Here is a 15,633-nt window from a genome sequence, read left to right as displayed (position 1 = left end):
AAAAGAGAGGGCTCTATTTGTAAATAATAAAAGGAGATGATTTTATTTATAATATTGGAAAGACGGGGGTGTAAGAAGAGATACACATATAATGTAGGGTGCTAAATAAGAAAAGGTCCTTTATGGGCATTTACACTATTTTAACTTAGTTCAAGACTTATGTGAAAAATATTTTATCTGAAGGATATATCTGCAAAAAACCGTTGAAAAGAAATTTCCGTTCGCCGTCTCACAGTAGAGCTCAAGAGGCGAGAGAGGGAGGGGGAAGAACAACAACGAGGAGGAGAAGCAGAAGGCAATGGCGGCGGCCGGAGCCACTCATCTAGATGAGAAGGCGAGGAGGACACGCGATCTCCTGGCCAGCTTTTACAACACCGACGCCTCCGCCGGCGGCGGCGGGGGAGGTGGTGGCGGCGCCGCCTCGCTCGATTCCATCAACTCTCCCTCATTCGATTCCGATGTCTACATGAGCCTCCTGGTGCGAGATCTCTATTCTCTACTTTCTCTCTCCTATTTCTGTTAGATTTGGATCGGATCTTTGCTCATCTCGCCGTTTTTTAATCTAGCCAACACGAAATCATCGAGATCTTGTCAGGCTCCTTCTTCTACATTCGTTAAATCTGATATTCTTATTTCGAGTATCATCCTTTTCTTGTTTCGCGATTGAATCTTGGAGCATCATCATGCGAGGGTTAGCGACCGTGATGTAATCAGTCACCTGATTGTTAAGGATTTTTGTTTAAAGTTTCCATGTTAGAACTATCAAACAGTGCAATTTCCTCTGGTAATTGTATTAGGACCTTTTGAACTCTATTAAGGTGCAAGTGGATGCTGTGTACTGCCATTTTTGGTTTGATAAACCTGAATTTTCTAGCCAAAGCCAATTGTTTTTTTTTTTTACTTTCACATTCTTTACTTGTAACACCAGGTGATCCTATCGACACAGTTGGTTTGATAGCTTAAAGAGAGAGAAAAGAAAGTAGTTTATGATGCGCATAGCTTTTAAGAGAAAGTAACAGGGGACGTCGCAGCCATCTAAAATTTCATTCCTCCATTATGTGGCAACTGACAAGACTGATTATTTAGTTCATCAGTGTACATGTTGCAAGCAACAAAGGCTGATTTATTAATGCGGACTAGAATTACAATAATAAATACAATGAAAAGATCACCTTAAGTTCTAATGTGTTATATTGTGTAGAGCTACGTATGCCAATTTACAAGTATGAAGGGGACATTTAACAGGAACCGACCTTAAGATTCTATTGGAGCAGTGATGAGTTTTTGAATTCTTTGTGCCTTTTTCATTAGGTTCTTGGTTAGGTCGGTCATGCCATTGTTATTTACTTATTTTGAAGGAGTTATCATTGTGTATACTCAGATGTCTTGAGTTTTACATTGTTGTGTATGCCTTGCATTCAGATTTGGAAAATTTCTTCCCAAGTATCCCTGTTTGAACATGACGGGTTTCAAGCCCTAGATCTTGAACAAGTTAAAGTGAACCACTCATAAATGGTCAAGTAAGATTGGAGTCGTGTAAGTCATGTTAACACTTACCTTCTCTATTCTCTAATCAAGGAATTTTATTGGATGGAGATAATTAGAAGTATAAGATAAAAGTAAGTTTCATTGCTACCCAAATTCATCATTATTGTATTATTTTATCTCCAGAGTCCATCTAATTGTGACACTAAATCACCAGCAAAAACTGTGCTCTAAGAATGAAGATTGTTAATGATTCAAAGTAAGGCTGAAAATAGCCAAAGTGTCATGCACTCCTACAAGTAGGTTTTTGACAGATTTTGGACTTGTGCACTTCTATTGTTGAATTGACTCTATTTGACATATGCCCACACTAGATCCAATGAGTCAGTACTTTGATAGAGAGATTAAGTTTAATGATATAGTGTGCTCCTAAAAATGGCTAACTTGAAAAAGCATATAGAATCAAATGTTTTAGAGAAGTGTTATACCAAAATTATTTCCATGGCAACAATATTACATCTATGTGGTATATTTAGGAAAATCAATTATATACTGGGTCCCTAATTAACCAACTCCAGTTGTCATTTTCTCATTGTTACTAGTGTTGTATGAGATGATTAAAAGAGAAATTAAATATTACAAAAGCAGTGTGATTTCTAGTCATGCTTTTACTCATCTTTGTTCATATCAATATAACGAAACGGTCTTCTGATTTTACCACAATCGCCAAATAGAGAAAGCAACAGAGGTGCGTGATTAGAGACCCAGTGTTCTCAAGATGTCTAATTGAACACATAGGGAATAGGTGAATTCAAGATTCATTGGCAATGGCCCGATCAAGCCTACCCCAAACCTTGGCGGCATTAGTATAAGTATCATTTTCAACGGTTTATTTCTTTGGTCAATTTGGGGACTGTAATACACCAGAACAGCATTTTTGATTTTAGGAAAAGAATTGTGATATTTCTTATGACTTTGCTGACTTGAATACTTTTGCAGGAATTTATTGGTAGCTGCTGCACTACATTGCCTGCTGCTGACATTATTTTATTAATTGTGTTCTTTTGACGCTTTTTCTTTTTTGAAAATCATTTACTTGGTCAAAAGCCATATAAGAAAGTGTGCCGGATATTACTTTACAAGTTCTTCATTTGTATCTTTGCTTACTTCTTTACATACAGAGTAATGTGCTTTACTTTGTTTGTGATTGTGCCCCAAATTTGGTAATCTGAAAGTTGTGTTTGAGCAGGAGTATGATTCTATTTGCAATTTTGTAGATTCAAAAGTCAAATCTGGAGGGGCTCCTCCAAAAACATGTTCAAATGGCAGCTGAGATCAAGAACCTCGATACTGATTTGCAAATGCTTGTCTATGAAAACTATAACAAGTTCATCAGTGCCACAGATACAATTAAAAGGTGTTATTATATTTTCCACAAATGACACTATAATTCCTTCATATTTACCATTATCTGGCACATACTTCATAGTTTATAATTGTGTCTTTGCTTCTTAGAACCGAGTATACAAATGACAGAACTCATATTCCAGACCTAATGAAAATGGTAACCCTCTTGCTTAGTACCGAAAACCTAGCGTGAAACCTGATTATTCTCATAACTCATTATCTGATTGCTAAACCCCTTCTTATATACTGATGCAATGAGTTGATGACTAGTAATTCTGAATAGTTTAGATTTAGATGTCCCCACCCTCCCACCCTCCCATCCATCAATGGCTACTGTTTCTGGGATATAATATTTCTTTGCTTTAAAATATATTCCAATGCGATCAAATTTATCTTTCCATATATGAACAAAATGAATTTAGAAAATCTGAAAATGCTAGTCTTCTGCATTTGTTGTAGGATGAAAAATAACATTGTTGGAATGGAGGCAAACATGGAGCAACTTCTTGCCAAGGTATGCCTAATTTTAACTTCCTGCTCTGTTGTCAACTGCTTCCTTTTGGTCATCCCAATTTTCATGCTTGCCGCAGATAACATCTGTCCAATCCAAAAGCGACACAGTAAATACATCTTTATTTGAGAAAAGGGATCATATAGAGAAACTGCATCGTACTCGAAATCTTCTACGGAAAGTTCAAGTAAGAAAAGTTAACCTTTTGATGTTGCTTTATTGTGATACTTTTGCCTTCATTTTGTGGCAAATTTGTTAAATCCGTCATTTTTACTACTTTAGTTGACCAAATTTATGTTATGTTTAGAAAGTGAATCATTTTGATATCTCCCAAGTTTTTTTTGAATTAATTGATGTATCTGTATTCAACTAGAAAGTGGTAAAGGCAACCTTGAATTAACTTTCTTTGTTTATGATTTACAAAATTTCATGCTTGGAAATGTTTTTGCACTTAGGTTAGAACAGAGGGATTAGCACTCTAGATATGACTTAAATCACCTTTCTTTAAATCTCATTGTATCGAGGCTAGCTTATTCTCTTGCCACAAACACCACTATGCATTTTCCACAGTTGCATGGCATACTACAGCAGTATTGCTCCTAATTTCTCATTTTTACTGTAGCTTCAGGAAGCAATTTAAGATTATCATCTTTTCCATTGATTATAGACACGCAAATGCTTGATTAACTCCATTATTTCCTTGTTTACTACTATGAATTGTTTTGTAAGATTTATCATGTTGCCCTTCACTTACTTCTACTTTGATTTTGAGTTATTTATTGAGAGGCTAGCATTTCTGAAGTATTCAATTTTTATTTTTATTTTTATAGTTTAGTATAATTTACCAGTGGTTAATTATTTTCTCATTTCTTTTGGTCTATCAGAAGAATTTACTGCCCTTCATGCATTCTTATTCTAATCAAGTGAATTGTGATTTTGTGAACTGTAGTTCATTTATGATCTTCCTACTAGACTTAACAAATGCATCAAGGCAGAAGCATATGCGGATGCAGTGAAATTTTTTACTGGAGCTAAGCCAATTTTTGAGGTGAATATCTTGTTTCTTTTTTTCTAATTTGCCCCCTTTGTTTTTTATGATCACTCATTTAATTCCTTGTGCCTAATAGCTTAATATAATTTCACGTGGAGTCAAATTTGCATTTTATTTAATAGGCATATGGTGATTCGTCTTTCCAAGATTGTAAGAGAGCATCTGAAGAGGCAATAGATATAGTTATTCAGAACCTTCAGGTAATTCTATTTAACTGGGTTCTTATTTACTGTGGCAATTTTGGATACACTACTATTATCATTTTCTATGCATCACTAGCCATCTGCAATATATTGTATTATATCCACTTTATTTTTTTAATGGTTCTACTTGGTTTGCATCTTTCCTTTTTTGCTGCAGTCTTGTTATGCTCATATGTTGCTAGTGTGACATTTAGTCGTACAATAATTTCCAAGCTATGCTACACATGAAAATTCAGGATCTGAAGATAGGGGTGTAAGTGAGCCGAGCCAATCGGGCTAAGCTAGGGTCTGGACATCTTGATAATAATAAAAAGCAAGCTTGAGCTAGTTAGTCAAGGGCCTTGGGCTTGTGCTATTCAGAGCTGAGCTCATACTCGGCTTAGTTGCCACAAGAAATAGGATTTCTATTGCAGCTGTAAGTGTAAAACCTCCACACACTACTGAACTAGTTCAGAGACATTCTTGTTAATGAAGATATATAAATCATAGGAAGATAAGGATAACACTATATTGCCCCCTTAGTGTCACTCAACAATCCTCAGAAGTTTTCGCTACAATTTGACTCCCTCGACTACTGGAAATAATCGGCTGCACCCTCTATTAGACTAACATATTTTTTCCTTTCTTGACAAAGTCAATCACAATAATATGGCTTGCTTTATGATGATCCTTATGACGAAATCTTTCTCCGGCAAAGGAAATCAGTAATGTAGTATGCTAGTTCCTCTTAAATGATATTGAGTTAGTGAATATCCCTTTGAAGCAGCGGTTGGCTTGAGCAAGCCGAGGTTAGTTTGAGCTTGGCTCTAAAACAAGCAAGCTCAAATCCAGCCAGAATAGAGCTGAGTTCAGCAGCTTGTTCTTCAGGGAGCTTATATTGTACCGCTACCTAAAGTTTGTTCTTTATTGTTTGTTCTTTATTGTCGCTGCTGGCTTTCATTTATGTAGCATTTTTCTTTTTCAGCGGAAGAGCTTTTCCTCTCTGGATAGTTGTTCCTTTATTAATGTGAAATTAAAGTTTGTGTTAGATATTCTTGCATGACTGAACTCAATTGATTCTTCAGGCAAAGCTCTATTCAGATTCTGAGCATATCGAAGCAAGAGCTGAAGCTGTGGTGCTTCTGAAACAGCTGAACTTCCCTGTTGGTATTTTACCCTTTTTCACAATTGATTTCTTTAATTAGTTCAGTTGAAACTATATTTTTTTATAAAATTTTGCCTTTTGAGTTATGTGAAATGATATGCAATTGCCTGTGAGCTGTTCATACAGGACTGTAAAGATTTATCCGAGTCTTTGCTCTCTCCAATATAGGTAGCATATTATCTTTCTGCAAAATAGTTTCTTTGAGAATCAAAATCAAGTAGGTTGTAGCTAAAAGTGAATAATACAAGAGAACCATCATATGCATTTTAAGTATAACTCCTGTTATAAAGGTCTGGACAAGGTATGGTTTTAAGTAAATTTAAATATGTAATGCTTTGAGCATCTAGAGCTTTAGATTAAATCACGGAACATATGATGGATACATAATCATGGGCTGCTGGGCATGACAAAAAGATGATTACAACTATATAGCGCATGAACGTGCTTACATTTCCATGGATTATGATGTGCTCTCTTGGTCGTCCTGCATCACATATAATAGAATAACTCAGCACAGTCAAAAGCTCTTCAAGTAGAATTATTCCTTCCATTCTGTACTGAATTCTATTTTTTTTTTTTCAACATTTTGACAGGTTGACAACCTAAAGACAAACCTACTTGAGAAGTTAGAGGACTGCCTCTTGAAATACCAGGATGAATCTAAAGAGGTAAACTTCAGAATGAGGTCGCAAGCAACCATCTATCTATATAGGAAACCTATCAAACTCTATATATTCTTTACTTCCTGCAGCAAACATGCATTAAATTTTCATCTATGTTTTTGAAATTCATTTGCTTGATGCTTTACTTTCTTTGCTGCTATCATTCTCAAGTACAAACTCTTTGGTACTTAGAGATGCTTATATGCTGAATTTTTCTGGTATCCTATTATATCCTTCCAGAATCTCAATAGAAAAATAGAGAAGGTTTTCTTTGGTGGTTTTTCAGGTACCTGCATTGAACTCATGTTTTACTTTGCTTGGATGGATGATAAATCTCTTTAATATTTTGAAGAGTGATCACACACAACTTTGTTATATAATCAAAGCAACAGTTTTTTCTTGACAAATTCCCTCTCCTTCCTCCTCCTCCTCCTCTATATGTATTGCATGTTCTGATTGTTAGTTTGTCTTTGGCATCAAGTATTAAATTAAGATATGATTCCAGGCTATGTCAAAGTTCTTTATTATGATGTCATGGGTGCTCCATTCTTTTGCTATATTGCAGTGAAGTTTTCATCTTTTGTCTGCTAAGCTGTTTTTGTTGCACCTATTGTTCTTTATGATCAATGTTCAATCTTGTACTTCAGATTCAGTAATAAATTGTTACTAAGCTTGTCCTGATTTCCTGAAGAAGTTGGTCCATGATACTTCACGATGCATCGACTCCCTTTCTGTTTCTTTCTTTTTCTCCTTTTCTTGGCTGAGGTCTTCTTAGTGATCTAGTTTCCATGAATGGCTTTTGGACTTAGGCTTCCATTGGTGATATTTCAAAGACCTTCCGTTCTTATCTTATAATATTTCCTGATTCGGAAAAGCGACTCGTTGAACTTGCACAGGCCTTGTTTTCCAGGTAAATCAAATGGTTATTTGGCAGATATTTAACTTCAAATTCACCTTCAGAAGAGTTCTCTTGTTTTTTTCCTATCCATTAGTAGAGTTTATCTTCTGACGATCAATGTATTTGAAGGCGTTATGAAACTATCCGACATAATTTGAGGAAAAGAATGCCATCAGCTGATCTACTGGTGATGCTGCGTAAGAACTTCACATATAATGACAGTTGTATTATATTATGTTTTTGCTTTTTTACTATTGTTTCGCTTGTTTTATTGAAAACATGCTTCTGAAATGCAAAGAGACACTCTTAATATATTCCTGTTTCCTCTTGCCAAGATTCTTTCAACTACTGTTTACTGGTTAATTATAATTTCTTTTGAGTATTGCCATCCCCAGCTTTGGTAAAGTTACTCTAGAGTCTAGATACATGCTACCATACAAATGACCTTCCAGCCTTTTCGAAAGTTTAATCCGTTAAAAAGCTGATTGTGTCAAAGTCTGTGTTACTAAACCCAACAAATACTTCTTCCCTTATAATAGTCTGAGCTGAACTGTAACCTTCAATAGAAATTTAGAATGTCTGAACTAGAGTGGATACATAATCATGCCCCAAGTAATCGCTGAACTTCTTTTATGTACCTTGGTCAAGAAAATTGCGAGCACTATAGATAGAGTTCTTTTTCTTTCCCCTTCTTTTTTTCCATTTTTTTTTATTAATGAGAGGGGGATGATGGTAGTACTCTGGAAATATATCTCTATACTTTTAGTCTGTTAAGTCTTCTAAGTTTACTTGTGAAATCCTTGGGCTGGATTAAGCACTCAAACTTTCAGAATCCAGACTAGGATTAAATAGCACTGGGAAAATTCAATGTCATTGGAGTAATAAGCATTGAAATGTTAGGAAAAAAATACTCTAAAGTATTTTTATGAACATTAATTTGCTAAAACTAATATATATTTCCTTCAATTTTTCAGAATTCTAATTCTATGAGCTAATGAATTGTCATAGAACATTTGCTGTTCAAGCATTGAAAATGATCCTTCTACTGGCATATTTTTAGATTTTAAATGACCTAAAACACTATTGTCAACTTGTATTAGCCCCAAGTCTTTTTTATGTTGACCTTTTTTTCAATCCTGTGGTTACGGAGTACCTGAAGGAAAGCCAATTAAAACACTGAACAGGAAGATCGGTAACTATGGTTACTAAATAATGATAGAATAGTATTTAGAAACTAATTCAAATTTATGACTTCATAGTTGATGAGTTCAATGCAGATATGTTTAGAAGTCAAAAGAGCAGGACCAGAATTCTTCACTTGCTAAACTTAAAGGTTAGAATACCAGGAACCTTAAATAAATCAAGAATAAGATAGTAATTAACTAATTATAGTCCGAATTTGTGATATAGGTGGAGTTGAAAGCATAATTGAAGCTGTCCTGGGGGAAAATTATCTAGAACTGAAGAATTAATTGAAATGTAGTTAGAGACTTAGAGTTGTAAATCGTGTAACAAAATTTCCCTACTTGGTTGACCTTTTCGTTGTGTGAGATTCCAAGTAAGATTATGAAAGTGCCTAAGCGCTACTGTAGTCTTTGACTTGTAAAATTATGGAAATCTTGTCTCATCGTGTAAGATTATAAGGGCTATTTAAACTCTTTAATTTTCACAATGGAAAGTGGGTGCCGCTTGCTATAAGCCACACTCTTATGAAATTGCTGGTTTCAGGTCTAATTTGGGAAGACATAACCACCTTGGATGAAGTTCTTGCGGAGGCTGCTCTGCCGGTTCTTTCTTTGGAGGTTCTATTTGCACTTTTTCTTCTTTCATTCATAATGATCTGAATTGTTATACCATGACTGAAAGAATAGACTTATTATTGTTTAGTTCTGAAGTAAGCTTGCAATTATCTTAACTTATAAAACTTCTTTTAATTACTCTTTAAGATCTTCCTGAGTTATTTTATCTTTTTTGTATGTTCTCAAATCTTGATAGGTTTAACCAATCAGGGAAATTTATAGAAGTGTTACCTCATTTGCATCCTTCATGAATGATGTCAATTTTAGTTTACATTTGTGGTACAAACTACAAAGTACTTCAAGAAAGGGTTCATTGTTGAAAAGAAAGATGGGCTTTATATAAAATGTTATTCACTTGTCTAACTTAATTAGTCTCAGTCCATATCAGTAAGATCAGGGTCGCGTCATAGATTTATAATGTGCAAATATCAGATCAGATTGTGAATATAATTACTGGATGTCAATATTAGGGTTATTTTAGACTATGTTAGTTTGCTCTATAGAATCAGAATAACAAGTTATATTTCATTGAATCTAAGAAAAAGTGGTTCTTTATTTAGATGCATGGTGATATTAGGAGTCATCCAGATAAACTGCAAGCTTTATGTCTTTTAGCAAACTTACATCCAGAATAATTTTTTCAGATTATATAGCTTTTGCAAGCAAAGGTGCACATAATAAACTGAAAGGCTTTTTTTATTTTTGAACGAGATGATGCTTTTAGCAATTCTGTTTTCTCATCTTATAGCTTGGTTTTACATATGAACGTTCTTATCCCATATACAACTGTGGATATGATTAATGAATATTTTACTTGTCCTTTACTAAGAGTTTGATCAACATTTTCATACTTACAGTTTCTGATTTTCTATAGTTTTCTCTACTTAACACCAAAGGTAGGCCCCTTGGGCAGAGTAACAGGATGGAACTTGCTTTGTTCCTCCTTAGTTATGCACCAAATTGTCCTCTAAAATATCTTTTTCTCAGGATTTATTTAGGAAAATAAAGTCATCTTTTACTGGTTTAAGATGTCTATAGATTATCATTGAATTGGAGCAGCAAAAGCCTGAAAAAATTAGTTCACTGATTATGAGGCAAGATATGCATGTCGTTGGGTGAGTGAGAAAGAAAGATCAAGGGCTGGGGGAGTTATCCTGTGCTCAAATGTCTTTTGGTTTTCAACTTTTTAGACAACACACCAATATCTAAGGTCAAATGTAGCACTGAAATTGTAAACCTTGTGTACTTAGGTAACTATGAGACCCAGATTTCTTCCTCTTACATCCATTGCAGAAACTAATCTCTCTTTGATTTCTTACTTTTATACAAAAAGCTAAACTCTGATCTTGTTATGCTAATATATCTTATGCTCTCCAGGCCACTAGAAGCATTATCAGGCAATATATCTCAAATGCTTTTTCTCATCTTCAGCTTGAAATCTCAGGTAAATTTTGTACTACATTAATGCATCAATTTATCTACAAGTTGTTGGCAATAACAAAAAGAAGTACTACTGAAGGTATACTGTCCTGTTGACTGCTAATGTTACCTTTTTTTCATGTGTACCATACTGGAGAGGCTGGAGATTTGTAGATTATTAAGTTTCTTTTTGTGGATTTAAAATGGGTCATTATTTTCTCTTACTGATATTGTGGACTTATCATTTGGGATAAATGTGCATATTTTAGAAAAGAAGTATTGTCAATTTGGCATAAACTCCAGCATCATCCTTTGTCTAGTGCCAATGAATTTTTCAAGATTGAGTATTTAAACATTGGAGAAGAACTTTAGTAGTACCAAACAATTATGCCATTTAATAGGGACTGATGATTGAGTGCACATTGAAGCATTTTCGTTGACATTGAATTTTCAATCTTCCGTTAAAGAGAATAATAATGTCGCAAATTGAATATAGGTTCGCAAGTTTCAAATAAAAGTCTTAATATAGCTTTCCTTGTTTTGTTGTTGAATCCTTAAGAACACTTTTACATCACTCCAGTTTCACTTGATATTTTTGCACACTTCCCGCTTAACTTAAGTTCCATTGTGCCCATGGAGAGAACCCCATGACGAATACCGAAAGAATCTGTCATCATATATTGCTCTTTGTACCTGTGAAAGCAAATTTATAATTCTTACCTCCAGGTTTGGCACAACATTCATACAGATAGAACCTGTACCACATGCTACAGGTTGTCATGCCACCAGCAGCATGACCAAGGAGGGAGTGATATTTTTTTAGTTAATGTTCTTTGTTTACTGACTAACACCATTTGAATTATCAGATGCACTTGTCAGGATCCAACCTCAGTCAAATGAAGGGTTAGAAGAGTCGCCATTACAAATCACCTTGGAAACCGGCAAAAAAATGGTTATTGAGGGCAGCGTGGATCTCTTGTTGGTAAGACAAAAATTTAATTTGGTTGTGGTCAAAATTTCATTCTCTCATTGCTGAATGCTGACAGAATCTTCTTTTCACAAGATCATATACATGATGCATATTAAAGAATTTTCTTTTCTTGAATTTTGTTTGATTTGTGGCTAGCAAAATTTTGATTTGAGCTAAAAAATGATGAGATCAGATTTTTTGACTTACTATTGGATTATCCTCGCATTCGTGGCTATTCTCATACCTAGAGCCACCAAACCTACTACATCGGATTTAACTTTATTATGGTTCTTCCTTCTCTCATTGATCTTAATTTATGGTTGATGTTTTTTTATAGGATTTCCGTCAACTACTTGAGAACAATCTAGAGTTGCTTGCAAAACTGAAAGACTTGATAACTGATTGGGTACAAGAAGGTTTCCAAGATTTCTTTCAGAAACTTGATGGGCATTTTCGTCTGCTTTCTGGGAAAACAGGCACTGTCAATCAGGATTCAATCACATCGGACTCGGTACAAATGGACAAAGTTCCAACAGGACTTGCTCTTGTCCTGGCCCAACTTTCAGTATTCATAGAGCAAAGTGTGATTCCTAGAATCACAGAGGTACAAGAAAACATACTGTTTCATGTTTAGGAATTCTCAATGAATTCTAAATATCTTAGTCCTACTTTTCATTTCATCTTAAGCAAATGACTTGAGAAGAAATTGCGATTTGTTAATTTACATTAATTTTGTCAGGAAATAGCTGCTTCCTTTTCTGGAGGCAGTGTTCGTGGCTATGAAAATGGACCAGCATTTGTACCTGGAGAAATCTGCCGACTATTTCGTTCAGCTGGGGAGAATTTCTTGCATCTTGTACGTATAATTTGTACCTGTTTCTTTGCTTTGTTCTCCCATTGATATATCTGACTCAAATTTAGTAGTAGCTATGGTTCTCTTTGCTTTAAATGAATTTTGAAGGAACTTCTCTTGCTGCTTTGTTTGTTTGATATGGAAGTAGTCTTGAGAAAATGTTTCTATAGTAAATAAGCCAGGTTTATATTTATATCTGATTGGTATCTGATTGGCCTTATATTTCTTGGAGCAGTATATTAATATGAGGACTCAAAAGATATCTGTAATCCTCAAGAAAAGGTTCACTACACCAAACTGGATCAAGGTATGCAGCTTTTTTTGCCATAAGTAATTTTACAGTCTCCTAAGTCTATTGGTGCTGGTGATTTTCCTTTTCCAGTTAAGCTCATGCAATTCTTTTAATCATTTGCACTAAAAATAGCACAAGGAGCCACGAGAAGTTCACATGTTCGTTGACCTTCTTCTTCAAGAGGTTTGTTCACCAATGTTATTTATCTTTGAATTATTACTTTTTCTTGCAATTAATTACATTATGCCATATTGTCATGGCACTGCAAGGAGGTGCAATGCAGCCATACACTGGTTATTAGCAGATGCATGTGTTTCCCTACCAATCCCATTTGATTTCTGTTTCACAGTTGGAAGCTGTAGGAATTGAAGCAAGACAGATTCTACCTCGTGGTTTAGTTAGGAGGCATCGCCACTCTGACAGCACAGGTAGCACTGGTTCTTCTCGTAGCAATCCAATGCGTGAAGATAAATTAAGCCGGTCGAATACACAGCGTGCTAGAAGTCAATTTCTGGAAAGCCATCTGGCTAAGTTGTTCGAGCAGAAAATGGAGATATTCACAAAAGTTGAATACACACAGGTGACAATTTTGTGCCCCTCTACAACTTTTTGTTTTTTGGTATACATGAGATAACAAAAGAAATGTAGTAATGCAAGTCCTTTTACACTCTGTAATGATACGATAAAACCTGGACTCAATGAAAAGTTTTTTGCTTTTTTTCATCCTATTTTAATATGAACATGAGAGCATTAGGTATACTCTTTAGAAAAGGTATTCCTTCTTCAAATTTAATCAGAAATTGGCTGGTAGTGGAGTGAGGAAGAGTTGCAATTGTTTCACTACCAGGAATTCAAATGTAATTTACTACTTCTGGCAACCTACTACTCATAGTGAATTAAAGAAAAAGATTTATATTGTTGCATTGCTTAATAAAAGAAACTTAAAGAGTGTCCTGATGCGTCTTAGGCTACTGTCAATGTTTGGGGAAGGCAAGATGAAAGTAATCTTAACCTGTAATTAGAGAGGTGGTTTCCATGGAAAAAGGAGCCTCATAATTAATATAAACCTTCTATAGAAGGAAACACTTGACAGATTGTGTTCAAAATCCATTAGTTGTTTCTCCTTTTAATTGCTTTTTTTTATGGTTGATGACCCAATCCTGTGAATGTCATCAGAGAAAGATGTGTTAACCTTTTTGGCCCTTCTGGAAAATGCAAGCTTTTGCTATTTAATAATTGATATAATGTTGGATATAACCAAGACCAACAGGTATTACTAACATTTTATTAGCAAAATCAAATTGACCTAACATGTTCCAAGAATAGATCGCTTGAATGATACTTACAGCTTTTCCAAAAGTAGAGTTGGTTTACAAGATGCAAGTTAGAGTTATGTTAATATATTCTTCATTCATGACTTACAGGAGTCTGTTATATCAACCATATTAAAACTCTGCTTAAAAAGCTTGCAAGAATTTGTACGTCTCCAGACTTTCAACCGAAGTGGATTCCAGCAGATTCAGTTGGATATTGAGTTCCTGAAAGGCCCCTTGAAAGAGTTTGTTGATGATGAAGCAGCAATAGACTTCTTACTAAAAGAGGTAGAGGAGACTATTTTCTCCGTATTGAGCATCCACTATTTTGTTTAATCTACCTACCTTGTAAATATATTATTTTACTTCTTAAGAACTGGATGGCAAATTGTCTTCTGGTTTTTCTTGTCAGTTTGTTTATTCAAAGGTAGTTTTCATTCTTCCTGAAAATATAAGGTCCAGGTTCAGAATAGTTTTACCGATCAGATATAGTTGTTATTACTTACTACTAGGAATCTACCAGACCTTGTTTATGTTGTTTGCTGATTATTTTATTTTGAATATTTTGATAGTTTAAACTGGATCCGGGGTCTTAAATATTCTAGCTTTAGGCTTCAGTCAATCAGAACCCTGTTACTCTCTTTATCTAAGCATTGCTGGCTATGATATATTCTTCTGTCTGACCTCAAGACATCCCAAATATATTTTAGGTTTATCTTTGTTCTTTGCAAATTGTCAATGTGTGGCGATTAATTAACTTCAGGATGGTTTTTATTGCACCATTGATTTTCTTCTTCTTTTTGACATGTTAAAAACTTGAAATGCTTCACTTCTTTAGATTGATGAGTAATTGTATCTTTAAAGATATCTGGGATTGGATTAAATGCTTTGTTGTCTGCTGCAGGTGAACAGTGCTGCTCATGAGAGGTGTCTTGATCCAATTCCCTTGGAGCCTCCAATTCTAGACAAGCTCATCAATGCTAAGCTATCCAGGAACAAGGAGCAGAATACAAATCCATGGTAACTAGGACAAATATGCTCTACACATTATCAATTATTGTTCACGTTTTCAAACTTAACTTATTTATAGCTTATGCTGCAATAAGTAAAATCTAGCTCAGCTAAACTGAACGTGAAACATGAGCGGCACCTATTCAATAATTCTAGTATAGCTCCTCTCCAGATGAAGATACCTCCAAATATCTTCACATACTCAGTGTAACAGTAATCGCTCATATTTTTTTCCCCTCACGGAGATACTTATATGACCATATTCTTGGTTTTTATTTCTGAGTAGCTAACAGCATTCTGCTGTTGTTTTGCAGACATGTGGATCTGATGGGGATTGGACGGCTTTCGGTTCATTTGTCATCTGAAACATGTCACATTGCCTTATCGATTTCGTTATTTTCTGCATCATAAACAGGGAATATCGAGCTTCTTGAGGAGCAGAGAGCTAGAGGATTATGAAACCTGCAGAGACTGGATCTTTGTTGTTAAGGGATAGGGAAGTTTTAATGTTGTATATTAGCACATTTATGTACACTCCATTTTGCCACTTTAATTGCAACCAACACCATAATAAGATGTATCATTCTTTAGCTAGCAGAGATTTGCCTAGCATTC

At 35.0% G+C, this 15,633-nt stretch overlaps 1 protein-coding gene across 1 annotated transcript; it reads left to right on the top strand.

Annotated features, from left to right (window-relative positions):
• The first annotated feature begins 221 nt into the window (after positions 1 to 221).
• On the top strand, positions 222 to 15,615 carry LOC140794815 (vacuolar protein sorting-associated protein 51 homolog). The gene is made up of 21 exons (XM_073147040.1): positions 222 to 478; positions 2,763 to 2,902; positions 3,352 to 3,406; positions 3,483 to 3,590; positions 4,353 to 4,451; positions 4,577 to 4,654; positions 5,722 to 5,799; positions 6,395 to 6,469; positions 7,273 to 7,373; positions 7,491 to 7,558; positions 9,090 to 9,163; positions 10,538 to 10,604; positions 11,446 to 11,561; positions 11,887 to 12,153; positions 12,289 to 12,405; positions 12,638 to 12,709; positions 12,827 to 12,877; positions 13,044 to 13,274; positions 14,119 to 14,295; positions 14,912 to 15,027; positions 15,333 to 15,615. Coding segments are annotated over exons 1-21 (2,271 nt in total). The 5' UTR covers positions 222 to 298; the 3' UTR covers positions 15,334 to 15,615.
• The last annotated feature ends 18 nt before the right edge of the window (positions 15,616 to 15,633 follow it).

This window comes from Typha latifolia, chromosome 9 (genome assembly GCF_019914945.1).
Source record: "Typha latifolia isolate L0001 chromosome 9, TyphaL0001v2, whole genome shotgun sequence".
Classification (NCBI taxonomy): domain Eukaryota; kingdom Viridiplantae; phylum Streptophyta; class Magnoliopsida; order Poales; family Typhaceae; genus Typha; species Typha latifolia.
The sequence above is the reverse complement of the archived record's forward strand: the minus strand, read 5'-3'. Positions and strand labels throughout refer to the sequence as shown.